This window comes from Podarcis muralis, chromosome 12 (genome assembly GCF_964188315.1).
Source record: "Podarcis muralis chromosome 12, rPodMur119.hap1.1, whole genome shotgun sequence".
Taxonomy (NCBI): Eukaryota; Metazoa; Chordata; class Lepidosauria; order Squamata; family Lacertidae; genus Podarcis; species Podarcis muralis.
Genome location: NC_135666.1, coordinates 28,781,028 through 28,806,770, shown reverse-complemented (window position 1 = coordinate 28,806,770; position 25,743 = coordinate 28,781,028). Strand labels below are relative to the sequence as shown.

The window sequence follows — 25,743 nt, the reverse complement described above, 5'->3', positions numbered from 1 at the left end:
ACTCTCCTCTGTAGCGCCACAGAAGCTTTTCCTATGGGACAATCCAGTTTGAGGCCTGCATACTTACAGCTGCGCCTTTAGCACCATTAATGCCGTTGTTACCAGGGTTACCCTAAGAGAGAGAGAAAAGGATAATGTTAGGTTTTAGATATATATGATCGCCTGCTCATGTTATCTAGGCATATTGGTTTAGGGGTTTTTGTGTGTGTGTGCAAACTGCTTAGATGTTTCTTTATGCCCAAGCGACATATATAAACGAAATAACTCAAAAGCAGATGCAAGGAACCATATTCATCAGTACAAGAAGCTTCAAGGGTAACTTACTGGAGGGCCAACAGGACCAGAAGCACCAGGGAGTCCAACCTCACCACGAGGGCCAGCAGGACCAGAGGGACCCGTGTTGCCAGCAGAACCAACTTCACCCTGTTTGGGAAGAGAGGATGTGTGTGGTGAGCGCTGAGTGTTCGGTGTATGGTTCATTTCAGCACTTATTAAACCTATACTACTCTAATCAGGCTTAAAACAAAAACAAAACAAAGATAACATCCCCAGTGTGGCTGTCTCTGTTAAGATGAGCACTAGATAGTACAGTAATCATGATCCAATTGCAGCAAATAGTTCAGCAGAAGAGAAGACATGCTAGCCCTGTTGTTGCTGTTATTATTATTTATTTTACAATCGTTACATTTGAGTTTGGATCATGTGATGCATTGCATCAAGGTGGATTTACAGCAGGGTGAGTAGTGCAGCCGAGAAGGGTGCCTTCTCAAAGCCTGGCAAGCACTTGCCCTGCTTTGGAAAGGAGGTGGAAGAGCTCTAGGGCCCTGCCAGAGCCTCACACCTCCTCCCCAAAGCTCAGCTTAAGCCTGTGCCCTCGCACAGGACGGCCTATTACCAAGGTCTGCCCCTGCGTACTGGCATATGCAGGCTTTTGTGGATCTACAACATCCATATGAAGACATCATATGCTGTGCCAATGCCACATTAGCCTTCCTGATAGAAAAGCAAGTGCTTTATCTTTCTCTCTATCTAGGTGCAGAATTTTGTTACTGCCTATCTTTGCCTGGCTATTACAAACCGACCCAATCATCATGACCACTAGGAACTATCTCAACAAGAAATAATTTCATCTGCAATTTCCGCACATGCCATTCATTTTTCTTGCTTACAGGAGGGCAAACGCAGTTATGCGAATCTATCCTAAGTGAACAGCTAACCACTGATTCCCCCCTCCATGGTTTGGGGAAAACATCACCAAACATCTCCCCTAATGCAAGATGTATATTTTTGGCATAGGGATAGGACCAGTTCTGTCTCTCTGCTCTTTGGTCCAGCAAAGCCTTTCATGAGCTGAAAGGTGTGAGGAGATGATTTCCACAAATCCCCTCCTTTGCCCTCCACACTGCTTACCAGAGGATGCCCTAGCTCTCTGGAGCAGGGGGCTGCAGAGAGAAGGAGGAATTGGCAAAAGACCACCCTTCCTCCTTTTCACTAACACATGCTGCCTTGTGACCGTGGAGGGACACCACTAGATACAGCCCACTGTGTGGAACAAACCAAATCGCATCACACTTTTGCATTTCTACTGCTATTTGATTAGTTTAAAGAAAACTACAAATGGTCATTGTGAATGTTTGCAGGTGGGAACAGCCTGTATTCTTCTCATTGTACAGCTAAAGTATTGCTTGGCTTGAAAACATTTCGTTGAGCATCTGTGCCTGAGGGGGTGGAAAATATATCATACCTTGGCTCCGGGAGCACCTGAGAATCCTGGAGCTCCAGCAGCACCCATGGGACCCTGTGAAAATAATGAAAGAGAAATCCTTCAAGATCTGCAGATGCAAGTAGTAGGCTGAGAAGGAGACAAAGGAAAGAGGCCATAGGAATCAATGACCAGGATACATCTCATGGAATCCTGAAGCAACAAAGTGGATTGCCTACATGACAACAGACTTCAGTCCTAGAACAAGGTTTGAATCCGATCTTAGAGCCAAACACATGAAATGGTCTCCTCGCGTTTTGGCATGCCAGTGCCCCCAAAGCAGGCCTGCAAAACGTGGGACCCCTGCCAGGTTTTCCCAGCCCAGGGAGATGGCAAAGGCAGGAGGTTTCATCACGCTCAGTTCTGACGTTTTAATCAGAACGCGGCATTTCCATCATTCCCTTTATATCTGATGTTCAGGCATAAGTGCTGCTGCTTATGTAGCCAAAACAGTACCATATCTGCACACAATGGAGGAGAATCAGCAGACGTGGGGGAGATCATGAGGTCTGCAGAAGTACCTCCGACCCCCCCCCCCCAAAAAAAAACAACAACCAGGAAAAGGACCCTGGGTGGGAGGAGGAGGGAAAAAATCCACTGAGGACTGAGCTTGTTCACTGGGCACAAAATGCCAAGGATGAGGATATGGCTCAATACGTAGCTTGCTATGTCCATCATAAGAGGTGCCAGGGCATCACCGCTGTCATTACAAGCATTGTGTCTGGGCAAATGCACCTCTGTGTGTGCATGGCTCTTGAAGCAAGAATGCCTTGTGCCTCTGTTTGGCCTTCCCTGAGATAAGAACCATTTTAAAACCTTTAAGGTAGAATAAAGGTTGTCCTTGCAAGGATGTATTTTGCTGCTTCTCTGTTTAACATGCTTGCCTGGCTGTTATGATAAACAAGCACCCACTTTCTAGATGCTTCATTTAAAGGGGGAGAGGATGGGGACAGAACATTGCATTAGTTGCAAAACGAGAGACAGCAATTTTTAGCATCGCTTGCAAAAGTGCAACAGAATGTGTTAAAAAATTGAGGTCCTGTATATCCAGCCTTAGAGCAATGTACTAATCACACTGGCAGTAACTGACCTATTCCTTACTGAGTTGGCCAGGAGACAATGTGATTGGTTTGCTGCCTATGCTAGGCACTGGACATTCCAGGATATAAAGCAGGGATGGGAAACGGATGTCACACAGACCCCTGTGGACATCTTTCTCCTGTGGTCAATCTCCAAATTCCCAAGGGGAGGGGCACTTGGGGAGGGGCACATAAAGCCTTGAATCAGCCAGTTTGCCCCCTAACCAGAGGTAGGAATGCTTAAAGAATTCAGAATCTGTGAATTCTTATGCAGACTGACCCGCTACACACCTCCTGGACTAATGTGTGGATCAGAAATGCAAACATCCTTTAGATTTTTCACATTTCTGCAAATTTCATAATACAATTCTCAGCTCAAAAAATGTATCCCAATGTGTTTATTAAACATTTTCATTTCAGCATGACATATGCTTGGGAAAGTGTACATTGAGATAAAGTATGCACTGTGGTTTTAAAAAATGGCAGATTAATTTGGAAGTGGGATGGAGCAGACTTATTGAATGAACACATGCAAAATTGGCATGGAGCAGAAATAACACAGATCAATCCATCCCTTCCTAAGAGTAGCTACTTTATAAGTAGTGTACAAGGCATATCTTTTTATCTCAGCTACTAGGCACCATCAGAAAACTGATGAGGAAAAGGGATCTTCAGATATATATATATTTAACTACAGAGCCTGGATTCCCATTAGTCAGGCTGCTGAAGAGGGCCAATAATGTCGCTATCTGTGCGGGGAGAGCTCCCACAGCTTCTATGCAGCTTGGGCTGGGCAAATCCAGCCACCACTGCGAAAGCAGTCAGTCCAAAACACTGGATTTCAGGCTTGAGCTGAAAAGTCTGTGGAAGCACCCTGAGAATACTACTACTATTTTGGACAGCTCTTTGATGCCTGTCTGGAAATGCCAGATGTTTGTTTTTGGAAAAGAAGGAAAGAAAGAAAAGATTTCCTATTGTGCAACTGATAAAGGGCAGAGAGAAAGACAAGAGACCATCGCACAGAGAAATCCAAGTGACTGGCGGGTCACAGTGTGTGTCGTTCATCAGGACAGAATGATAGAACATTAAAGTTTGGACTTACAGCGGGACCAGTGGGACCGTTGCTTCCATCACTGCCACGAGCCCCCTAAAAGAAAACAAAGGTTCTCTTTACATCTTAAATTCCTGGTACAAAATTGAAGAATCCAAAAGAAGGAAAACGGAAGCCACGTTGTACAGGTAGGGGAGTCACTTACAACTGCACCAGGAGCACCAACTCTTCCCCTTTCACCAGGGAGACCACGAGCACCCTGAAAGCAAAGGACACGCAAATCGTTACCAAATATTTCTACAGCACCCTTCATCAGAGGATCACAAGGTGGTTTATGATATAGAAACTCAAAAATTCATAATGTTGTTTAACAAACAAAATCAATACCTTGCACAATATTATTTTCTTTCTAGTACTAGTAGTACTAATAATAAGCTGCAGTGCAATATGAAGTATAGTCTAGTATAGCTTCTGTCTTTTCTCAGTTTCCACAATAGGGTGCAATGCTCCTCATTCAAGTTATAGCATGCTCAACTCAGATTTAATTCAGTGGGATTGGCACACACCCAAGCGAGCAAAGGACTGCAGATTTACTGCTGCCCTCAACACAGTAAGTCATATATTCTAATCAAATAGCATCATTTCTATTAAACACTGAGAATTCCATGAAAGCAACTAGCAAACTTTAACAAATGGTAACAGGATTTTTGATGACTTAATATTGTGTAAGTCACAGAGAGAAAATACTTACAGGTTGTCCGGGAGTACCATTTTCACCAGGGGCACCAGGTTCGCCCTGCGAATGACAAAGATTCCCCATTTAGCCCATGGTTTAGGTTGTCCTTTCCTTGCGAGTCTTATTACTGACATAGCAAAAGATGCAGTCAGAACGTTTACACTTCTGGCATTTAAATTAGCACACAAAAGTTCATACAAAGTAAAGCCTCTTATCAGCTTAGTGATCTAGTTAGCGAAGAGGGTTCGTAGAAGAGGGGTAGAACAAATGTTGGCTGTAGCCCAGATAAAATGCGCAAAAGTAAAGGAAAAAGCTAACTGTGTGACAATCTTATGCCCCATTAATTTCATTGGAGCTGAAGTGTGACTCTTGGGACTGAGATAAAAATGCTTTGCTGGCTAAAGGCAGCCACCACAATTGCATGCATGTGTCTGGACAGGTTGATCTATAAAGGTCTCCGATACCATGAAGCTAACAGATGCACAGATTTCAGCCCAAGAAACTCTACTGGTATTTGCCAAAGTTGATACAGGCTGATGCAACAGGAGCTGGGAAAAGGTTTAGCTTTTCTATCCGGGCTTTTGCACTCCCTCTCCTGCCATATGGTTGCAAGGAAAGGCTTTGTACATTTTCTCTTCCAATTTCAACTAACCAGCTGAGGGCTACATGTGAAACTGAACCCAGTATTAACTGTAACTATGGTTTGTTGAGACAAACCAGCTTCATAACCCATTTGAGCCTGAACTCAAATGGTTTCAAACAAGCCACAGTTAACATGAGCCACAGTTTCAACACAGCAAGCGATGGTTAATCGAAAATGGAAGCGAAAGCTTCCAAGAAGCCTCCTTGTGTCCGTACTAGAGGAGGAGGGAAGAGGGGGAAGGTTAAGCAAAGCTTCTTCCTGACCTTCCCTGAGCCTGGGTCTTCATTTAGCTAGAAGGCCAACCCATCTCCTTGTGATCAGTACAGGAGACCCCATCCCTCAATGTTGGCTTGCTTTGGGACCAACGGAGCAACTTGTATCTTTCTCAGCTTTCTGTTTCCTTGGGGTTTTTTTTTGACTGAAAGTGTTGTTATCCACCCAGCTGCATTTCAAAGCGCCATTTGGTTTGCTGGCTCCACCTCTGAGCTAACATGAAAACAGAAATTAGACAAAGGAATATCTGAGATTCCTGGCTGTAAAGCAACTTTAAAAGCTCTCGTTTCCCACATATCCCATTTTGATACTTGCACACTTAAGTCTCAAGGACACCTACTAGCTTCAGTTCACTACAATAATGAAAGGAGAGGCCTGTCAGTGCAAGCCAATTCCATATGAGACATGCATTTGCTGGCTTGCCTCAACACATGATTCTCGCTATTTCTGATGTCCAGGCTGTGAGCGCCATTTCTTTTGTAGGAAAAATGGCAGCAAGCATAGTCTAGAGGGAGGAGCAGCAGGCTTGGCAGAACACCAGGGTTTGCGGAAGTAAAGTCCACCCCCCGAAGGGGAAAACCCCCCCTAAATTAGTCCAATACTAATGGAACATAGGAAGCTTGTAACAAATCAGACCATTGCTCCAGCTAGCTCAGTGTTATCTACATTGACCGGCTAAGGCTCTCCAGCAGGGTATCTCCCCAGTCCCACCTGCCAGATGCTGGGGAATAAAACCAGGGCCTTCTGCATGCCAAGCAGATGCTCTGGCAGTGAGCTATGGCGCCTCCCTAAGCGAAGCAGGCTCAATGACCACAGATGCTGAACTACTGCTAGGAAAAGCCTGTAATATTACATTTGTGTGCTGCCCATAAACTAAGAAATGGAAAAATGGAGGAGGAAGGAGAAATGGAATGACTGGAATCAGGAATAGCAGCATTCCACACTATTAACGTTTACTGCAGCTCCCGCTGTTTTTTATTTACATATGTATTTATTGGGATTTCTAGTATACCACACACAAAAGGAGAAAACAAAAAACCTGCAGGTACTAGAATTCCACCCTTGTCCTACATGCACACACAGAGTTCATGAGCAACTCAGGCAGTGGCAGGGGCAAGTTCAAACTAGCCACATGGTTTGGGGGATTGGTGAGTTCAAAGTTTCTCATAGATGGAGGCTCCTACTGGCAATCCCGAGTGTCGGAGTCAGAACCAGAAGTGCAGAGTTCTTCCACCTCCTTGGATCCCCAGATGTTGTCAGACTCCAACTCCCATCAGCCCCAGCCAGCTTAACCAAAGGGTGAGGAAGGCTGGCTTAGAGCAAGCTGGCTATTTATTTCATCTTGCTCCCATGCTAGAATTTGGACCTGTGAGACTTTCTGTTGTGCCCATGCATCTCAAGGGCTTAGTACCAAACTGCTGTTGTCCTTCATTCATAGCATAGGCTGATTTTTCTTAGAAGGATAAAAGCCTACGAGAACAAAACATGCACAAAGGAAATAAAACAGAAGGGCTGCCATGCACTCTGTGCTCTTGCTGGAATACCCATGTAACGTATATTAAAATTAAGTCATTTTTACCTTGTTACCGGGAGCACCAGGTTCTCCTTTCCGACCATCCAAACCGTTGTGTCCCTATGTTGGAAGAAGAAACACTGATGGGTAAAGTGGCCCCCCTAGTCCCCCCTTTTAAGGAAACCATTTCTTTATCATGCAGTGGTTGAAACACAACTCTAGCATTGCTCTGCATTCACCATATTGGTTCCCCCACTTGAGGAGGATCATTGTCAGTTAAGGAGGGACACAGTTGTCCTTCCTTAACATGGTTTGGTTCTGGTCTGCATCAGACCCAAACTTCGACAGCCCTCTTCCGTTCGTATGTTTTCTTAGCTTTATAGATGACTATTACTGCTTTTCATTATTTATATAGTGCCTTCAACATGCATGATGCTTTGCAGAATACAAAAGGGACATCTTCCTCAAAAACCTAAAATTTGATACAGAGTGAAAAAACAGAGGAGGGGGAAAGTGGAAACAGGCAGGGACAGTGCAAGACTTGGGGGGAAATGGTGCCAATGATGGCCTAACCAGAGCAGGGCCTAGCCCTGCTTGTGGCAATGACAGTCTGCCACTGTATGCTTCTTCTGCCACTGCTTTCTCTGTCACCATTCACCACCCTCCACCAGGCCCAGAGACATGCTTCAGTGGTGGAAAGGTGCTTTTAAATGGGAGAAAACTTGGCTCCCATCCATGGTGGCCAGCTGCCATCTTAGATTACCCAGAAAGCAATGCTCTAGGCCCCATACCTATGAAATCTGTTTCATAGTTCTGTAGTCCTACCTAGATAATATTTCAGAGGCCTATGCATTGGACGTTACACTTTGGGTAATTTAAAAATGTGAGTGTCCACCGGGGATGGGAGTTGAGCTTGGCTCCCGTACAAAACCAGCACTCCTGCCTGCCACTGATAAACATCTGAGGGTCTGGCAGGGAGGGCAGTGAAGGATGGTATGGCTAGGCTAGTGGGCAGGTGCCCTTGACCAGTGCCCAACGTGGCCAACATTTGGCGCCAGGCCTGGAAACAGGGAAGCAACACACAGTTGTTGAGGGAAATGCCTTTTCTCTAAAGGAGAAAAAAACTGGCCTTTCTCAAGACAGTTAGAAAGGGCCACAGTAAACTAGGGGAATGTGGCAGACTAGGTGAACAGTGGCCATTGGCTGTTTTGATGAAGCAGTTACTACCACTTCCTTTGGGTGGAGAAGGAAAGCGGTATACAGGCTTCTTTTTGGTCTGCACTTTAATACTTAAAACTACACTTTAAAGTGCCGATTGTACATTCAAAATTTTGTCAATGACATATCACAGATGCATGCAGGATTTGGGGCTAAACACCCTGTGATGTGGATGGGAGATTTATGGTCACATCTCCCTTAAGTTGATGGGTATTGCCATTCAAATGGCGTGTGCTTGCTGCATCATGTGATCAATAATGTGGGGCGGGGCTTACCTGCCCCCACCCTCAAAAATATATTTTATTCAAGTTGGCACCCGTGATGAAGACAGAAGATTTCTTTATTGCCACCTTGGCAAACAAGCCTTAAGCTTCTGTCTAAGACCAGTAGTTGCACAGAATAACACACAGTACATGCTCTGAGCATACCATAGGTGTATTAACTGTCACCACCCTTAATTTTGTTCCTGTTTCAGTCAAATGCTCACCCTCATTCCTTTGAAACCAGGCAGACCAGCAGTTCCAGGAAAGCCACGAGTACCCTGGGAGGGAAAATGAGAGAGAAGGTTTAACATCTCAAATAAAAGCTGCTAGACAAAGTACTTGGGTGCAATATGTTAGTCCCAGCCACCAAGGTGAGCTGCTTGCAAGTCTCATTGCCACAGTCACTGATCCCTCTACGCACTGCTTTTGCCTTTGGGTCAGGAAGCTGGCAAGACGCATAAGCCTACGAAGCTGTCCAGACTCATACAGAGTCAGACTATTTGTGCATACGGTCTACTCTGTGCAGCAGTGCTCCTCAAACAGAGAGCCTTTCCCACAAGCTACTGGCTGTTTTTAGCTGAAGATGTCGGGAATCAAACCTGAGACCTTCAGCATGCAAAGCACATCTTCTGTCATTGTGCTCTAGCCCCTCCCTTGTCTTTACGGGGGGGGGGGGGCTGGCTTATTTAGCTCAAGGGCTCCTGGTTGCTGATCCCTAGTATAAAATGTTCCAAATTCTGTTCATTTTATAGACTTATATGCCACACAACAAGCAAAGTATCTCAGAAGTGAACACGACCCACCCATAAAATTGCACAGAAGTACTTAATATCAGTGATCGATGCAGAAAGATGGAAAGACACAGCCCTATCCACTATAAAAGAATGGCTGATAAAACTATTGGACTTGGCTGAGATGGCAAATTTGAATTAGAGAAAAATAATTTACTGACATTTGTTAAGGATTGGAAATTTCTTATGGACTTTTTGCATGAAAGAGAAAATGATCTTAACACCTGGTTTATAGAAGATAGAATGGTTGGATCTTAAGGAATGAATGTCATATCATATGTAGCTGCAGGACAGAAAACCAGAAGTTATTTTATTTTTCTTCTTCTTTATCTTTCTTTAGTTTCTTCTCTCCCCCCCCATTTTCTCTTTCTTTAGGTTTCTCCTTTTCTTGTCTTTTCTTCCTTCTGACTTTGCTCTCTAACAGATTAAGTAGCTGTTTAATTTCAGTATATTATATTTAAAAAATACTTGGATGTGTATTTTTGTATACATTTGAATAAGTACCAATAATGTTTTTTTTTTAAATATTGGTATGCATTATCCCATCAGAAAATTTACTTGTTTAAACCGAAGGGCCTTAAACTGGAATTTGAAACAAATTATTATTATTATTATTATTATTTATATTATATTATTATTATTTATTGAATTTATATACCGCCCTATACCCAAGAGGTACTGTTAATGCTTGGTTAATAGTAATAGTCTAGAGTTCCATAGCTTAGGTACAGATACACTATTACCATATTACTTGTAGAATAAAGGTGAACATCATGTGGCAACCTTCATAGTGCTGCTCTCTAGCTAGATGTTAAGATCCAGTAGGAGTAAATAGCTAGAATCTCTGCCTTAGCGGGAGGGTGGCATTGTACGTACACTAAAACTACTGGTAAGGAGCGGTGGCTGATAATTTAATTTCCTATCCTGCAGTTATGCAAGCAGATTTAATCAGCAGATTCAACAGGCAACAGAAAACACAAAACTCACCTGAGGTCCAGGAACACCCCTCTCACCAGGTCGCCCAGGTTTCCCAGGATGACCCTAATGAAACATTAGACGAGATGACTGAAATCTTTTGTGTGCAAAAGCAAGTGAGCTGCACATATTTAACGTATCTCTATGCAAGGTATAAAAAACACAATAACTTAAATACTGACTAAACATGCAGCACCTTTCCCTCAGGAGACATAATGTCACATTTGAAGGCTATACTTCCTCCAATCTTTTTAGGACAAGAACTTATGATGGAGGCGGTATTTAAGGTACTTATATTAAAGTCCTACTGAACTCAGAAGGCTCTGGGATCACACTGCACATTTCTTAATTTCACAAAATGCAGATTTTTTTTGGAGATACTTTTCAGAAACAACAATTGGGAAATCCAGCTTTTTTTAAAAAAAACCTGAAATGCTTCTGGGTTGCAGAATCCATTAAAATATCCTTAAAACTTTTCATACACTACAACGCAGTGGTGGCATTCCAGTGGAATTTAGGAAACATGTTTGAGCAATCAAAACACATGGAAATGGAGCTTTCGTGCCAGAAGTGATGGTTACAAGAGTGTTGGTGGGGATGGGACACAGAGGGCAGTCCAGAACAAATGCTGATAACCAATGTTTGGAAAAGGAAATGGCTCCTACAGATTCCCACCCTCTTAAATCCCAGTTCAAATGAATACTTACATCTTCACCAGGTTTTCCAGGGGGACCCATTGGACCACGAGCACCTTGGGGACCCTAGTGATGGGGGAAAAAAAGGTTCATTTGAAACAAAACAATAGTTCTTTCATGCTACATATGATCTAGTGACTTGACTAAGCCAGAGTTCTAGATCTGAATTCTTTAATCCAAGCTTGGGGTGGGCGGTTCTTTATTTATGGCTTCTGCGTTTCAAAACAAATCAGAAGACTTGGTGTTTGGTCTGATATCAGCTCCCCCAGTGGTCTCAAAGAGTTGCAGAAATCTAAAGCCTACCTGTCTAGCAAAAACCCTTTGTCTCCCCTCAAGCTCTTTATGTTTTCCCACTCCGCTTTGAGGAAACCAAGCAGGCGTGGGCTCTAGCAGAATCATAACTCGTTTCTTGCTTCTCCCACCCTTGCTAGCTTGCAAAGGAATCTCAGATAATAGGCCCAAACTTCAATCTGGGGGAAGGGCTACATTGCAAATGGGTATGTCAGAATTCCTGTCATTCTCAGAATAGAATAAAAATGGTTCCACTTACTGTTTGACCAGGTTCACCGGGTTCACCAGCATGTCCCGCGTGGCCTGGAGAGCCCTAGAAGCAAGGTGGGTGACAAAAAACATTTTATACGGTTTTGAACGTTACGTGTGGGAAAAGTAAGTACTCTTCTATCAATGGGGGTGTTTGGAGAAGAGAACTGGGCATGGAAGCAGAGTGAGATTTGGGGAGTTATAGGCTGTGATTCAGGCAAATGTTGGGGTCCTTCAACCCAGACCAGTCTAGACCAGACCAGATAGACCAGTGGTAACATGGAGAGATACCAGGCAAACACATTGTGTGTTTTGGGCCTTCTGGGCAAGAACACGAAGGTGCAAACTGGGAAGGGAGCCAGGAAACACTGAAATGAGAAAGGTCATGGCTCCTCAGTTTGTAAACTGAGAACTATATCAGGGGACTGACAACAGCAGTCCTGGACCTGTCAATATAGGGCACCTCTTATACATGTGGGGTTACCTGCTTAGGGTCTAGTCAAGGCAAAACTTGTGTAACTGATGCTTTCTGCATGTGTATCAAACATATCTCTCTTCCTACTAATGGCTGTGTTCCAAATATACTTACAGGTGGTCCAGTTACTCCAGGAGGGCCTCTGGGTCCCATTATACCCTGGGAAAAGTTAAAGAAATAGTTAATATACTGCAATAGTAAAATGATGGTCCAGCTAGTGGTTTCGGTATCACTTAGGCTGCAATCCTGAGCCGCACTTACTCAGGACTAAGTACCATTAAACGCAATGGGCTTACTTTTAAGGAGACATGCATAGGACATTTCAGGCACTGTTAATCATTTGCCTGAAATCAAGCTTCAAGATTAAACCATGAACCACAGAGCAAAAAAATTGATTATAGTATTATAATAGCCTTAGATTATATTAGTAACATAGCATCATAAAGTCAAAGCTGTATTTTCCTGTGTTTATCTATTGCTAGCATAGTATTAATACTCGCACTAGTTGAAATTTGCCTCTCATCCTTACATTCGCATATGTAATTTGCCTTAAACGCTATAGATATTGTACAACCTTCCCCAGCCATGTGTCTTCCAGATGTTTTAGACTACAAAGCCCATAAGTCCCAGCCAGCATTGGCCAATGGTCAGGGATGATGGGAGTTGTGGTCCAAAAGCTATGGAGGGCACCAGCAGATGTGGGAAGGCTAATATAGTACATATGAACAGACTGCTATTCAAAGAAGGGAAAGAATTAAAATTTGCGCTTTAGCTTACCTGAAACGTCTCAGACAAAAAATATTCATCTACTACTTTATTATATTTGCCTGCTTTTACATTTTTATTATTTTTCATTATATTTAACTTCTCTTTTAGGATTGTCAATCTTTGATTTTAGAAATTGTGGAACCTGAGCTGCATCAGATTCAGAGGCGGGGAGGTGGATTCCAGTGGATTCCAAGAGATTCAGGGATTCAAATAACATATCTGGTTTCCCTTTGATGTTTGGGTCTGATGGCCATTTTGTAATTTATTGTGGTTTGGGGTTTTCCTAATGTCAATACTTTGATCTTGTGATGGGTGTGTGTGTGTGTGAAATGTAATACACAAACAAACACACACACACACACACACACACACACACACTGTGGTGATGTCTGGAATTCTAATGAATCTCTTTGGAAATTAGATGGCATATACTTAAAAAATAATAATAAACAACAGTGATAACTCCCCCATGGGGCAGGCCTGGTAGGCTGTCCTGCCCTTCCATTCTAGCATGTAGCAGAGAAGTCATGCAAAGAGGTGGGTGGTGAAGAGCTCAAAGCTCCTGATGCCACCCACCTGCTCCTGTTTCTTGTGGTTTCCCCACCTCCAGCTGTGCGGAGCCTTAGGAGGACATCTATAGAGGAATCACACATTGGTGCATTTCCCATCATCACCCAAAAGATTTTGACAACCAGCCCAAATGGCTGCTTTTGACACTAAGTCCTGGCAACTGGCCCAGATGGGCTTTCAAAATGTCACTGTGTCAGATCATTCCCCCTTGATCTGCATTCTCACCAGCTTGATCTTTATGAATAAGAATATAGAGGAATTGTCTGAGTACCTAAATATAACCCATAGTCCTAGCTGCAAATAAAGAGAACAGGAAGAGGAGCTGCCAACCTTTGTTTTATTCCAAGACCGATTTTAATTAGCTTCAATGATCAAACCGCTTACTCTACAATAATTTCAAGCAGATCCCTCTTGTCTAGGAAGGACTCCAAGCAGGTGTCTCCCTATAATCTTCCCACCACTTGCACAAAAATATTTTCAGAGAAAAATCAGTGGCTATTCCTTGAGCAGAGGTGGCACAAGCTGATGGATAATGGATTGACGATCTCTTCCCAATATGGATGTCTAAATGTTTTCTGCAAGGTTAGGCCTTTTTAAATCACTTTGATGGTTGAAGCATCTCTGTGTGCATACAGTAGAGCAGCCCTCTCCATTTAAGTGATCAAGAAAGACCTTGTGGCCATGAGAGCTCCATATGCACCTTGAAGTTCTCATGGCAACAAGAAGCCACAAGATCAGGGATCAAGAGATTACATGGAGCTTTAAATCAGAAGTATCATTGGAATAGGAGAATGGGGCCAGGATTATGCAGGAGAACATCAAAGCTCCTGAACATAAAATTACTCATATGTTCTCCATAATATATGATCACTTCCCTCTTAATAGCCACCACTAGCTTTAATATACTTTTTAATTTTCTCTAAGCATTTCTCTCTAAGCTTATCATTGAAGGATACTGCAGCTTGCTATAAGTGTCTCTAAAACATTGTTCTTTGCCATTTCTTCCACTGCCCTGCAAACAGTGGAAGATAACTTCAGGAAAAGGGTCTTGGAACCAGCTGTATGGTTGTGCCATTCCAAATTCTGCCAAACGTTGGGCACTGTGCTCATACCGTACAGCAGGAGGGAAGCAAACTGTGGCCCTCCAGATGTTGTTGGACTCACATCAGCCCCACATCAGCATGGCTAACGGTGAAGGAGCTGTAGTCCAATAACATCTGGAAGGCCACAGGTTGCCCAACCCTGCTGTAGAGCAGGATTGGTATTCTCCCAGCATGCAACAGAAGGGTGAGGTGTGAGAGCTACAATGCATAGTAGTGATATCAATGCACTGGCTTCTGTGTTCTTGGCTGGAGGAGGTGACTTCTCAGCAGGAAAAATATGTGTGCAGCAGTGGCACATGAAGGGTGGGGGTGGATTGGCAGCTGCACCCTCCTGGCAAAGCTGCGTTTGCCACAGTGAGGATGGGGCAGAGTGGCAACAGTGCTGTGCTTGTTTGGATTGTGAAAGGACAAAATGGCAGAGAGGTCAGGGCAGCTCTGGCTGGGTGGCAGTGGTGGTGACTCCACAGGTGCACGCAAACTTGTGTTAGCGCCACCAATTCAGAGCTCTGCTGAGCTCGCTGCCATCTTGCCCCATCCTGGCAAGCACAGTCCTGTTGCCACTCTGACCCCTCATAGATGCTGTTGCTGCATATACGGAGGGAGACAAAAAAATGTGAGGGCTGCCACCCTTGGGAAGCTGGAAGAGTCATAAACAAGAATGAGGGTGAATTGAGAAGACTAGAAGCTATGAGGTACCTTCTTGGAGGCTCACCATATGGCAACCACAACAATGTGGGGAGGCAGCAGAGGGGTGGGAATAGTGGGCCAAGTCACATGGCCAGAGGCTCCCTAGACGATTATAGGTGCCACATGGTAAACTCAGATGTGGCTACTGTGTGGTTCCAAGTAACTGGTCAACCTGTCCTGAGGCGTCTTGTGGCAGTACTGTCTCTGGAGGTTTAGGGCCCTGAAGGAAAATACCCTCAATGGAGCCTCCCTCGCATGGAAAGAGGTGGCAAATGCACACTGAGATTTTTTTTCAGATTGCGCCTGATTTTCCTAGACTGCAGAAAGCGGAAATGGCAGAACTGTTTGAACAGTTGGTCTTGAGGCACTGTCCAACCAGTTTAACCAGCCTCTGGAACCAGCCCTGTCCTACAATGCTCCTTGGACCTTTTTCACAGTCCACCTATTTCTGAGTCAGCTTTGACCTTTGTGACTTTGTGACTTCTTAAAAAGGAGTTGCCCCATTTGTTTCCGCCATGTTGCAACCTTATGTTTATATGTTATATTTATCGGTGTGGATGTGTGTGTGTAAAAAACAACAACACAATATACTCTCTCTTTCTAAAACGAGAAAGGAAATTGTAATATCAGAAATGGCACTCTGGACAACTTCAGCATTCCCTGGAATGAGAGGAACCATCAGCCCCTTGCATTTCCTCTCCCCCTCCTTCTTGAGTGGAGGGGGGCGGGAGACACATATTGGCCTTAAGGAAGGGACAGAATGAGCATCTCTCCATGCAAGCTGTATAAATAATCTCTCCTCAGACCAGACATGGGAGCATGAGGAATGGAAGAATACTCCTCATGCCTTGTGAAGGCTTCAAGAGAACATCTGAAGTGGTCTACGGTTTCCAGGAATTCAGGTACTAAATGCAAAAATACTGTTTATATATTAGCATTTTGATGCAAATGAAGGATGGAGGTTCATTCTGGGTCTTTTATTTTTTATTTGTTGTGAAACCAACTTCCTTCACGACTATTTTTTTTTAATACCATACCCAGTTCACATTTTATATGATCCAAAACACATCCATTTGGAAATCTAATTCTATCTGAGCAGTCCCATGCATCTTTACCCTTGGAAACAAGTTCTTAGTCTACTTTTAGTTGGCAGGGCCTTCTTAGTGGAAGGCCTGTTCCTTTCCAGGGCAAAAGCTATAACCTTGTCACTTCTGTTTTTAAAGAAGGCATGTTTCCTTCAGCCTGTGTTTGCTGAATGTGCTATGCTGAAACTGTTTAGCAGCTGACGGTTTTTAACTTTAATTATTTTTATTTATTTTATTTATTTTTATTTAACAGTATCTTTAGAAGTTTTAAAATTCACTTTGTGGGAGCAGTGTGCCCCAAAAGCCATGCCAGAATTAAAAAAAAGCCCCACTATGTTCAGTGGAGCTTACTTTCCAGGAAATATATTAGAGCCAAACTACACACAATGTTTAATGCATAGTTTGCCCTTGAGTGCAAACTGCCAGGGCACAGGATCCACTCTGGATGGGCACCCGAATGTGTGTGTGGAGGACAGTAGGGGGCTTTAAAAGTTTGCCCCGCACAATGGGTCCCACTCTGAATCAGGAAACCACACCTGCAGAAACCACATTGCCGGGGGAAATCTCCCATTCACTTCAATGGTAGTTTTTATCTTTATGCAAATTGCAAGTGTGGGGGTCCCAATCCAGATCGGGACCACATCTAAAAAACCCCAAAACCCTACACACACACCCCACATGCCAAGGTCCCAATTCAGACCAGGTCCCTCCCCCTTCTCCTTGCTGTCCATGTTTTTTTGGAGGGGATGGGGAAGCTGGCACTGAAGCACAAGTTACAAAACATCATGCATATTTTGGCCATTTAACCTATTGTTTGTATTATAGCTGACGTGTTGCAAAGCATGGCTCCTAACTGTGCAGGTGATGGTTTTTGTTTTGTTAAAAACTGTTATAACCGCGGAGCATGAGACAACTTGACCATTTTTGACTATCATTAATTCAGCAAACCTGACTGCAGTATTTTTCGCTTGGACATAAATGCCATCAAAATCAAATCAATGAGGTGAGCTTCTAATCACTGGAACTCAGGCGCTAAACTCCTTTCATGGGAACCAAGTTCAATGGGCCAACTTCCAATTCACTGGGTTTGTTAGTGCTGATGGCTCTAGCCTGTCTTGCCAGGTGGGCAAGAATCACAGGTGAAGAAATTAAGTGGCCAAGCCCAGCACCTATCACAACGCATTACATCTGGCAGCCCATGTTGGGACAGAGCTGCATGGGTGGATAGGAGTTTCTTCCCTTCCAGCTCTTGCCTCATGAGAAGGCCAGGTTGGCCAGCAGTGTAGTGGTCTCCTGGCTCCAGTCACTGGATTCTATCAGAATCTGTGTTGGAACCAAAGGAACACTGGATAGCTGACCTACTTTCCTTGGAAGTGACCTGGGTAGGGTGCAAAACTCTTCCCCAGTATGGGCTTTCTTCATTCATGAAGCACACTGGATGCAGGAATAGTGGAATCCCATGCATTTTCTGAACACGCATGGCTTGCAAGGGATGACAATGCTAGATGCCTGGCTGGGAGGTACAGTGGGCCGTATAATGCTGCTATATGGTCTGCAGGTCAGATACACAGCAGAGACACAATGTGGGGAGCTTTCTGTGAGCAGGCTGTTACTTGGGGATTCCCTGTCACCATCAGTGGCAAGACACACCAGCACAATTTGAATTTGTGCATGTACCTGTGCGAGAAAGGAAGCATTGGCTTACCATGGGTCCGGGGCCAGGATCCGCTGCTTTGGACATGTCATATTGAGCAGCAAAGTTCTGTAGGAGTTAAAAAGAGGAAAGCTAATAAAGAAGAGCTTGATCAGAATTTAAATACTATACTCTAATCCAAGATGAAAATGAATGCAGGGTAACAAATTTGCATTCCTACATCTCAAGTCCTTCACGCTTGTTTTTAAAACAACAACATCACGAATAAGAGGTTGAGTGAAGGGAGACAGAAGGAATCAAAGTAAAATGGAAAAAGTTCCTTCCTTCCGTAAATGTTTCTGTATCGTCAAGGATGTTCCTACCTATGGATCTCAACAGTATTTCTATAGATGCCTGAGAAGATACAGCTAAATATAATGGTCCCTGCCTTTGACGTGACAGGCCTTTTATGATGCTTCAAGACATCACCAATCAACTTCAGTAAAATAAAACATTGGATGCCTTACTCCGCCAAGACCAGGAGGACCAGGGGGGCCTGGGGGCCCTGGTGGACCATCTTCACCATCTCTGCCTGGTGGACCTGCTGGACCCTATGGGGAAAAATGCACAACGTTAAGTTATAAAAATATATAAATAGCTACTGAAGATTTCAAAGCAGTGACGTCATTTAAAGTACAAATATAGGAGTCTGCACAATCGAAACAGCTGGTGTTTCTGTACTTTACAATGTGGAAACCACTTAAATGTGTCACTGTTGCTTTCAGACAACTAGAAGATTTAGTTGTGTGATCCTATGCATGTACGTATATTCATATTTGCAGGCGGGAGAGAAGAGAATTGCAGTCTTAAAGGCCTTAACATAGGAATGAGGAACCTGAAGCTCTCCAGATGTTAGAATCCTAGTGTTGGAAGGTACCCCGAGGGTCACCCAGTCTAATCCCCTGCAATGCAGGAATCTCAACAAGCAGTCTCCCATCCAGTTTGAAACCATACAAGACCCTGCTTAGCTTTGCAAACGTTAAAGCAGTTTTATTGCTGCTTGTGTTGATGGATAATAAATCCCATCATGGCTGACTATTGGCCATGAAGGCCGGAGTTGATGGGAGTTGGGAGTCCAGCAACATCTGGAGAGCCACAGCTTCCTCATCATGGGCATAACATGTGGAAAAGGCTGAGCACTTTAACATTTTGTTGGCATATTAATGCTAGGACTTACTGGGTGACAGTCAATTAAGTTTTACTCAAAAAGAGGTCCATTAAAATTAATGGATATAAGTTAGGTCCATTAATTTCAATGGATCTACTCTGAGAAAAATTTAGCAGAATACCATCCATTCACTTTTTTTAGGTCTTTAAAAACTTCAATAATGCATTGATTTGAGGCTTGATAAGGATTCTAGCCACACATTGTTAGAGAAGCTTGTCCCTTGTGAGCTATCATACAAAGATTGTGCTAAGGAAGACCTTGCCATGCTAGGATAATTATACCGTAGTAACCTTTTAACTGCCTTTAAATGAGTACATGTTCTAACTCCATGTTATCTGCTGTCTGGCTTTGGAGAGGTCCAAACAAGTTAATTACTTTCCTCATTTCACTTAACTGTTGCTTGTGCCCCATTTGGTTAGCAAGTGTGTTTGCAAAGACAATAATCACAATGATTTTCATATATAAGAATGGAGACAAATTTGTTTGCACAAGCCTTAATTCTAGGACTGATGTTCTTAAATGGTATAAATCTTAGCAGAGCAAACAGTCATGCTAATTCCCATTAGTTGAGTAATATAGTTCCAGACTATATTAGTTGAATGAAAAGAAACCTATTATAACTCAATGCACTCTCTGTTTCATGGTTTTTCAACCATCCCATTTTGCTACAACTGCCAAATATTGCACTTATCAATTCTGTGCTAATCAAAACACTGCAAATTCTGTGTTTAGCTGTGGATAAAAAGGTCAATTTTTACTCAGCCTATTCAGAGTCTAAGGGTATTATTCCAAATAACAACAAGCATTCCAAATATCACTGATGTGATTTAAATAATAATAATAATTGTGGCTCACATGTTAATCAGATGACCCAACATCTATTCTAGTAACAAGAGGCTAGACTGGGGTGGACTCAAAGTCAGAATCTTTCCTAAACTGGTTCTGAGTCATCAGATATTTCATGATGAAATACAGATACTTCTTTATCAAGTATCCATCTACAGACTCTTGGATTCAAGGTGGCCTCCGACGCAATAGTAAAGGGATCTTCATGTCCTTAATAACTTAAAGCATGAAATATTCTGAACAACTCAGAATGTAGCCATATCTGCAGTGACCATTTTCAAACAAGCTGGTGTGCATCTCACACAGCACAGACGATTTCAGGCTAAAGGCTTGGCTCCTTAGCACACTGTTAGTCCTAAATCAGGCCTCCATCCACCAAGTCAAATCCAGCACACAATCTGTTTATGAGAACTACCAGGTTTTGGCTACCTAACCTAGGCCTTCAGGCACCTGGGAGCTCCTTAATAACATAATACTGTGATAGGCATGGTGTGTCACAAATTGTTTGGGTTTAAACATGCTAAATATTGAACAGCAACCATTACTTCATTCTAAGCGACTACTGAGGGAAGAACGAATCTTGAAGCAATTCTTGGAGGCCCAAGTTTTGGCAGGGATGCTGTCAGGGAAAGACTTTGAGGGCAAAAATCCAGGGCCCCACTCAGAAGAGAAGGACCACCTTCCCTGACATATTAGGGGTCAATTAGCACATTTTTAAGTAAAAGAAGCAAGACACTTTAGGGAGCCCCTCCTCCCTGTAAGACTATTAAATCCAGAATCTAAAGCTACTTAATTGCACAAGCAATAAGTACGGTAATATATTACCAAATTGCCCTCATAGTGCTTTGCATTTTTCAAGGTAGCAAACACATGTTTTCCAATTAATTTGTTCACGGGGCGGGGTGGGGGGGAGTAATAGGATCAACTCTGGCTCCCTGACACATTGTCAACTTCATTTGCTACCTGCACACACACACACACACACACACACACACACACACGTAAAGTGGACTCTGGTTACTGAGCAACTGCACCTCTGATGCCTCAGCCATGCACATTCCTTGACCTCTGTGTCAGAAATCCCACAGGCAATTCCAACCCTACGGATCAATCTCTGAACACAACCTGCCTTCCCCCTCTTCCTTCCTTTGAACCCTGAAGAAGCATTGCACCCAATATTACAGGGCGGGGAAATGAGGTCGCATCACCTGTGCAATGAATGAGTTAAAAGGTTCTTCAGAGATCCTTGTGAGGGAATTGGAGCGGAAAAACAGCACTGCTGTGTCGGACAATGTGCTTGCATCAATGGACAAGCAGCGGGCAGGGGAATAAGCATAGGAGAGCTCTCAGGATTGTGACCTCAATTTCCATTCTTGATTTTCTAAGGTTCTGACTCAAGTGATTTTGCTGGTGGATGTTATTTATTCACATAGGAATTCCAGAGCCTCTGCTAATCATACTGTGGTTTTATGATTGCTTCTTTGAAAACCTGTTACCTGCAAATCAGTCTGAAGACACTTCAATGGGAATAATAACCAATTCAGCCCTTTGCAATGGAGCTTTTGAGGCATTCAGTAACACTCTGTCCAAATTCTGGCCTTACCCAAAGCTACACAGCCCTCCTGACCCTTTCCAAATAGTGCCCATAGCACTTCCCCCCCAAATAGATGTGTTCAGTTGTACACAGTGCAGCCTCGTTTGTATGAATTTTCTCAGAAGATGCACACAAAAATAGCCATAACTCTGAACAAGGGTTGGTGGGGGGGGGGTGGTGGTACCACAGGTTTTTCGCTTTGGACCATGCTCTTCCTTATTCACCAGGGCATGATTTAGATATAACAAGCAAAATGAACATAATCATGGTTCTTTACCCTATCTCCTCGTGGCCCTTTTTCTCCTCTGGGCCCCTGAAAAAGAACAACATCAACAAAAATGTAAATGAGTGTTTCAAGCAATCGTTTTACGTGCAGAAAGCTATGGTGTTAAAAAAGAACTGTCTGCTGATGAAAACAGCAAAACGAGAGCATAGGTAGAACTGAAAGGAATTGAATTGGAAAGGAAAGGAAAGGAATTGAGATTGAACACACTCTTGCTTTCAATGAAAACCAAGAGGACAAATATGCATAAATAAAAATGTACTATCAATTAGTTCTTCATTAAGTGACAAGCATTCATTTATTTTCACATTTGAGCTGCAATCCTATTCCAACTTTCCTCAGAGGAAATCCAAATGGAGCTTAAGCCTGAGTAGGATTGTGCTGCTAATCTCCAAACCAAACGCGTATATTCCTCACAAATATTTAGTAATTTGCAAAATGATCTGACATCCATAAAATCAGAGAGTCTTGAGAAGAAGGCTGACTATTTTTCCTGTGCATACCAGATCAGCTTTCATGCTGATAAAATTATGGCTTCAACCCACTTACACATAAATCCTAAACACAGCAGCTAAAGCCGCAAAAATTCAGTTACATTTACTGAGCTGTATCCAAGTCCTACTCTTGAGTAGGCCTGCAGAAATTAACGGAAGCTACTAATTTAGGTCCATTCATTTCTAGGAGACTACTCTGAATAAAACTTAATTGGATTTTCACCTAAGGTTCACAGTTACTTTGGAGTAAGCCCCAGGGAATTTAGTGCAATTAGCATCCAAATAGAGATATATAAGAAAAACTGCCCGTGTACTACTAAGCATCTCAGCTGCATTCAAAAGCAAATTCACCTGAAATTAATAGCATTTACTCCGCAGTTTTCACTTTGCATTTTCCTGACAGTAAAGAGGACCTCTGCTCAGAGGTAAGCCCCACTAACTTCTAAAGACCTTTCTACCACGAAATGAGGTATTAGATTGCAGCCTTTCAAAAATTATATTTTCAGCATTTCTGGGTTCTTTAAAACTGTAGCGGATACCCAGGAACAGAGTACAGCTCCGTAAATCTGAAGAAAATCCCTTAAAATGTGCTTACCCTCCGTCCTTCCGTTTCCTAGAAAGGAATGAATATGAAGTTAGAAGAAATCTAACGTTAGCAATATTTCACAGTAAGTACTAAACTCAGCCAAGTTAAGGCAGAGCAAATTAAACAATCGGTGGGGGGTAGGGAAAGAGTTATACAAGTTAGTATTTGCTACATCATGCAAGCACGATATTAAAAAGTCATACCTGAATTCATTCATGCTTTACGGGTGCAAAGATGTCTTTAACAGTTCTCTGGCTTTAAAATAGAGTTATGAATCTCCAGAATAGCTGGGCATGCAAGACCCTTCTGGCTACTGTGCAATATCCTCTTAATCTTACATTCACCTATGAAGGTAGCCTTTTAACAAGAAGGACGGCCCACTAGGAAACTAGGGGTGGGCACAAATCTGGGCATTCCTAATGATGCTAATCTGCAGTGGTATTGCCCATGCACATCTTGGCAGCTGCAGTTAGTAAGTGGCCATTCAGGGGGGTGGAGGTAGGGAGATAATAAAATAGCCCACTCTTGTCCATTTTATTTTGAAAGGAATGATACTGACCTCATTTACATCTGGAGGGGGAAACAAAAAAAACAAAACAAAAATGGTTAATGTTTAAGATTCAAAACAGTCCGCATGTGAAGCAATGTACTGTATTTTTCCGTGTATAAGACGCCCCCTTGTATAAGACGCCCCCAATTTTTGGGGACTCCAAATTGAGAAAATGGGGGGAGATTGTATCCATGTATAAGACGACCCACAATTCTGAGCATCATTTTTAAATTAAAAAAACCTAGTCTTATACACACGGTAGTTGTGATTTCAAAGACGAATGGCAGGAAATGTAAACATGAAATGACATTTTTTTAAGTGGATGACATTCTGATCGCCGCAAGACACCTCTGACAGAAGGAGGGCCTGTCCAACTTGGAAAGGCTTTTTTCTGACCCCAAGGCTTGAATGGATGTATTTAATAAAAGGTTTTATAAGAATCAGAACTTGGTTTTACAGGGCATGGGTGAAACACTCAATGTGCCATGGGGATTTTTCTTGCCCCCTCTGATGTCTGTTACACACACCAAAAAAATGTGACCCCAGAAGGAGTTGGATGTGAGATAAAGGGAAACAGACAAAACCCTCCCAAGCACGCACAAATGTGCTTTCTGCGGATGTATGAGGCTCCGTGGATCCCAACAAAGGTGGCCACACAGCATTTCCCCTTGAAAACGCTTGAAACAGCAGCTTTTAAAAGTGTGCAGGTGCTATAGAAAGCCCAAAACAGTGAGTTTAGCTTTTGAACTTGAGATGATTCAAGCCGAGGTTGTCCATATTCTTGTAAATAACATTAACCTAAACTTAGGACCCACTATTCCTTCACATCGTTTCAGATTATGGGAATTCCTTGAACAGGATTATGCTGAGGATTTGTATAGGATTTTCTGGAATTCAGAAGTTAAGTTAGCAACCCCCCCCCCCCAACCCAAGTCTCTCTTTCACACTATTTAGGCTGCAGTCCTAAACCCACATACCAGAGAGTAAGCCCCGCTGTGCTGATTGGGATTTGCTTCTGAGAAGACATGGCTAGGATGGAACTGTTATTTTGCTAAACTTTAAGCAGGGAAATAACCATACTTTGAAACAGCTTAACGGGTGGAATCCCAGGATCTAACAAAGCCAGGCTGCTTAGTTCTGTATACCCAAGGGGAATTCGGCCTTTCATTATTGAATGTATTATTATTACATTGATGTCCCATCTTTCCTCCAAAGAGCTCGAGGAGGCATACAGGGTTTCCCCCTCCAATTTTACAACAACCCTATGAGGTAGGTTATGCTGAGAGAGAGAGAGAAAGAGAGAAAGAGAGAAAGAGAGAGAGAGCGCGACTTGGGTTTCTCAAATAGCAACCCTCCATGCGCGTTGTGGTGTGACATGTGGGAGGGGCCTGCTGTTCCAAGAAAAGATCAAAAATTCCACTGGGAGTGGGGAGGGCGTACCAAAAGCAGCTTTGGGAATCCTAGGAAGAGTACTGTAACTTTTATTACAGTTTTCTAACATAGCCCACATTTTGTGCATTGGACATTCTTATTTTAAAAACAAATGAACAATTGTCCTGTTAAGCATTCCCTTCCTGCCAATGGAGCACAAAGAGCAATGCCTGTCACTCCGAGACAGAGATGGGGAACCCGTGGGCCCTCCAAATACTGGTGGACTCCAACTCCCATCAGCTCCGGCCAGCACAGCCAATGATCAGGGGAATGATGGGCTTTGCAGTCCAACAACCATCTGGAGAACCACAGCCTTCCCCTCCTTGCTCTAAGGGCACGGGGTATTATGCCCCATTAGTTCCTGCTCCCCTGCTTGCTGTGAAATGCATCTGGAATGCTGCGTATTACAGGAGGAGGGGGAGAAATGTTCTGTCTGAGCAGCAGAGCAAAAAAGAAGTCACGGCTATGTACCTCGTCTCTGCAAGTCAGAGCCTCCAAAAGCTTTACTTACAGATTAGTACAAAAATGGGGAGGAAACGGAATCAGTCAGTCTGCACATATTGGCATTCATGTGCCATGGAGGAATTTTGAGGGGCAATTTGGAAAAGTTGCTCACCCAGAGAGAATTGTTGCATGATCAGAGTAGCTAAATGCAAAAGTCTGCTTATGGAGCAAAAATCTACAGCATAGAGTGCACTATGCTATGCTCTGGAGGTCAAGTCCAATTGTGTTCAATAAGCACAGTGTTTAGGATGGCAGCTCTAAATGTATATCTTAGACCAATGGTTGGATGAGAAACCTTGGCTATCTCTTCTTAATATCTCAAGGAAATAATCGTCGTTTAAACATTTTAAGAGTAACGTCGATACAG

The 25,743-nt window shown here is 43.2% G+C and overlaps 1 protein-coding gene across 1 annotated transcript in view; it reads right to left on the bottom strand.

The window, feature by feature from the left end:
- Positions 1 to 22,963, bottom strand: part of COL1A2 (collagen type I alpha 2 chain) — a 60,743-nt gene extending 37,780 nt beyond the window's left edge. The window contains exons 1-16 of the mRNA XM_028750451.2: positions 22,901 to 22,963; positions 21,806 to 21,841; positions 18,388 to 18,471; positions 17,933 to 17,989; positions 12,129 to 12,173; positions 11,550 to 11,603; positions 11,012 to 11,065; positions 10,317 to 10,370; positions 8,763 to 8,816; positions 7,124 to 7,177; positions 4,644 to 4,688; positions 4,098 to 4,151; positions 3,944 to 3,988; positions 1,745 to 1,798; positions 325 to 423; positions 68 to 112 (exon numbers count right to left, since the gene is read on the bottom strand). Of these exons, the coding sequence (XP_028606284.2) occupies positions 68 to 112; positions 325 to 423; positions 1,745 to 1,798; positions 3,944 to 3,988; positions 4,098 to 4,151; positions 4,644 to 4,688; positions 7,124 to 7,177; positions 8,763 to 8,816; positions 10,317 to 10,370; positions 11,012 to 11,065; positions 11,550 to 11,603; positions 12,129 to 12,173; positions 17,933 to 17,968 (693 nt within the window). The 5' untranslated portion in view covers positions 17,969 to 17,989; positions 18,388 to 18,471; positions 21,806 to 21,841; positions 22,901 to 22,963. The remainder of the gene's footprint in view (positions 1 to 67; positions 113 to 324; positions 424 to 1,744; positions 1,799 to 3,943; positions 3,989 to 4,097; positions 4,152 to 4,643; positions 4,689 to 7,123; positions 7,178 to 8,762; positions 8,817 to 10,316; positions 10,371 to 11,011; positions 11,066 to 11,549; positions 11,604 to 12,128; positions 12,174 to 17,932; positions 17,990 to 18,387; positions 18,472 to 21,805; positions 21,842 to 22,900) is intronic.
- Positions 22,964 to 25,743: the final 2,780 nt, after the last annotated feature.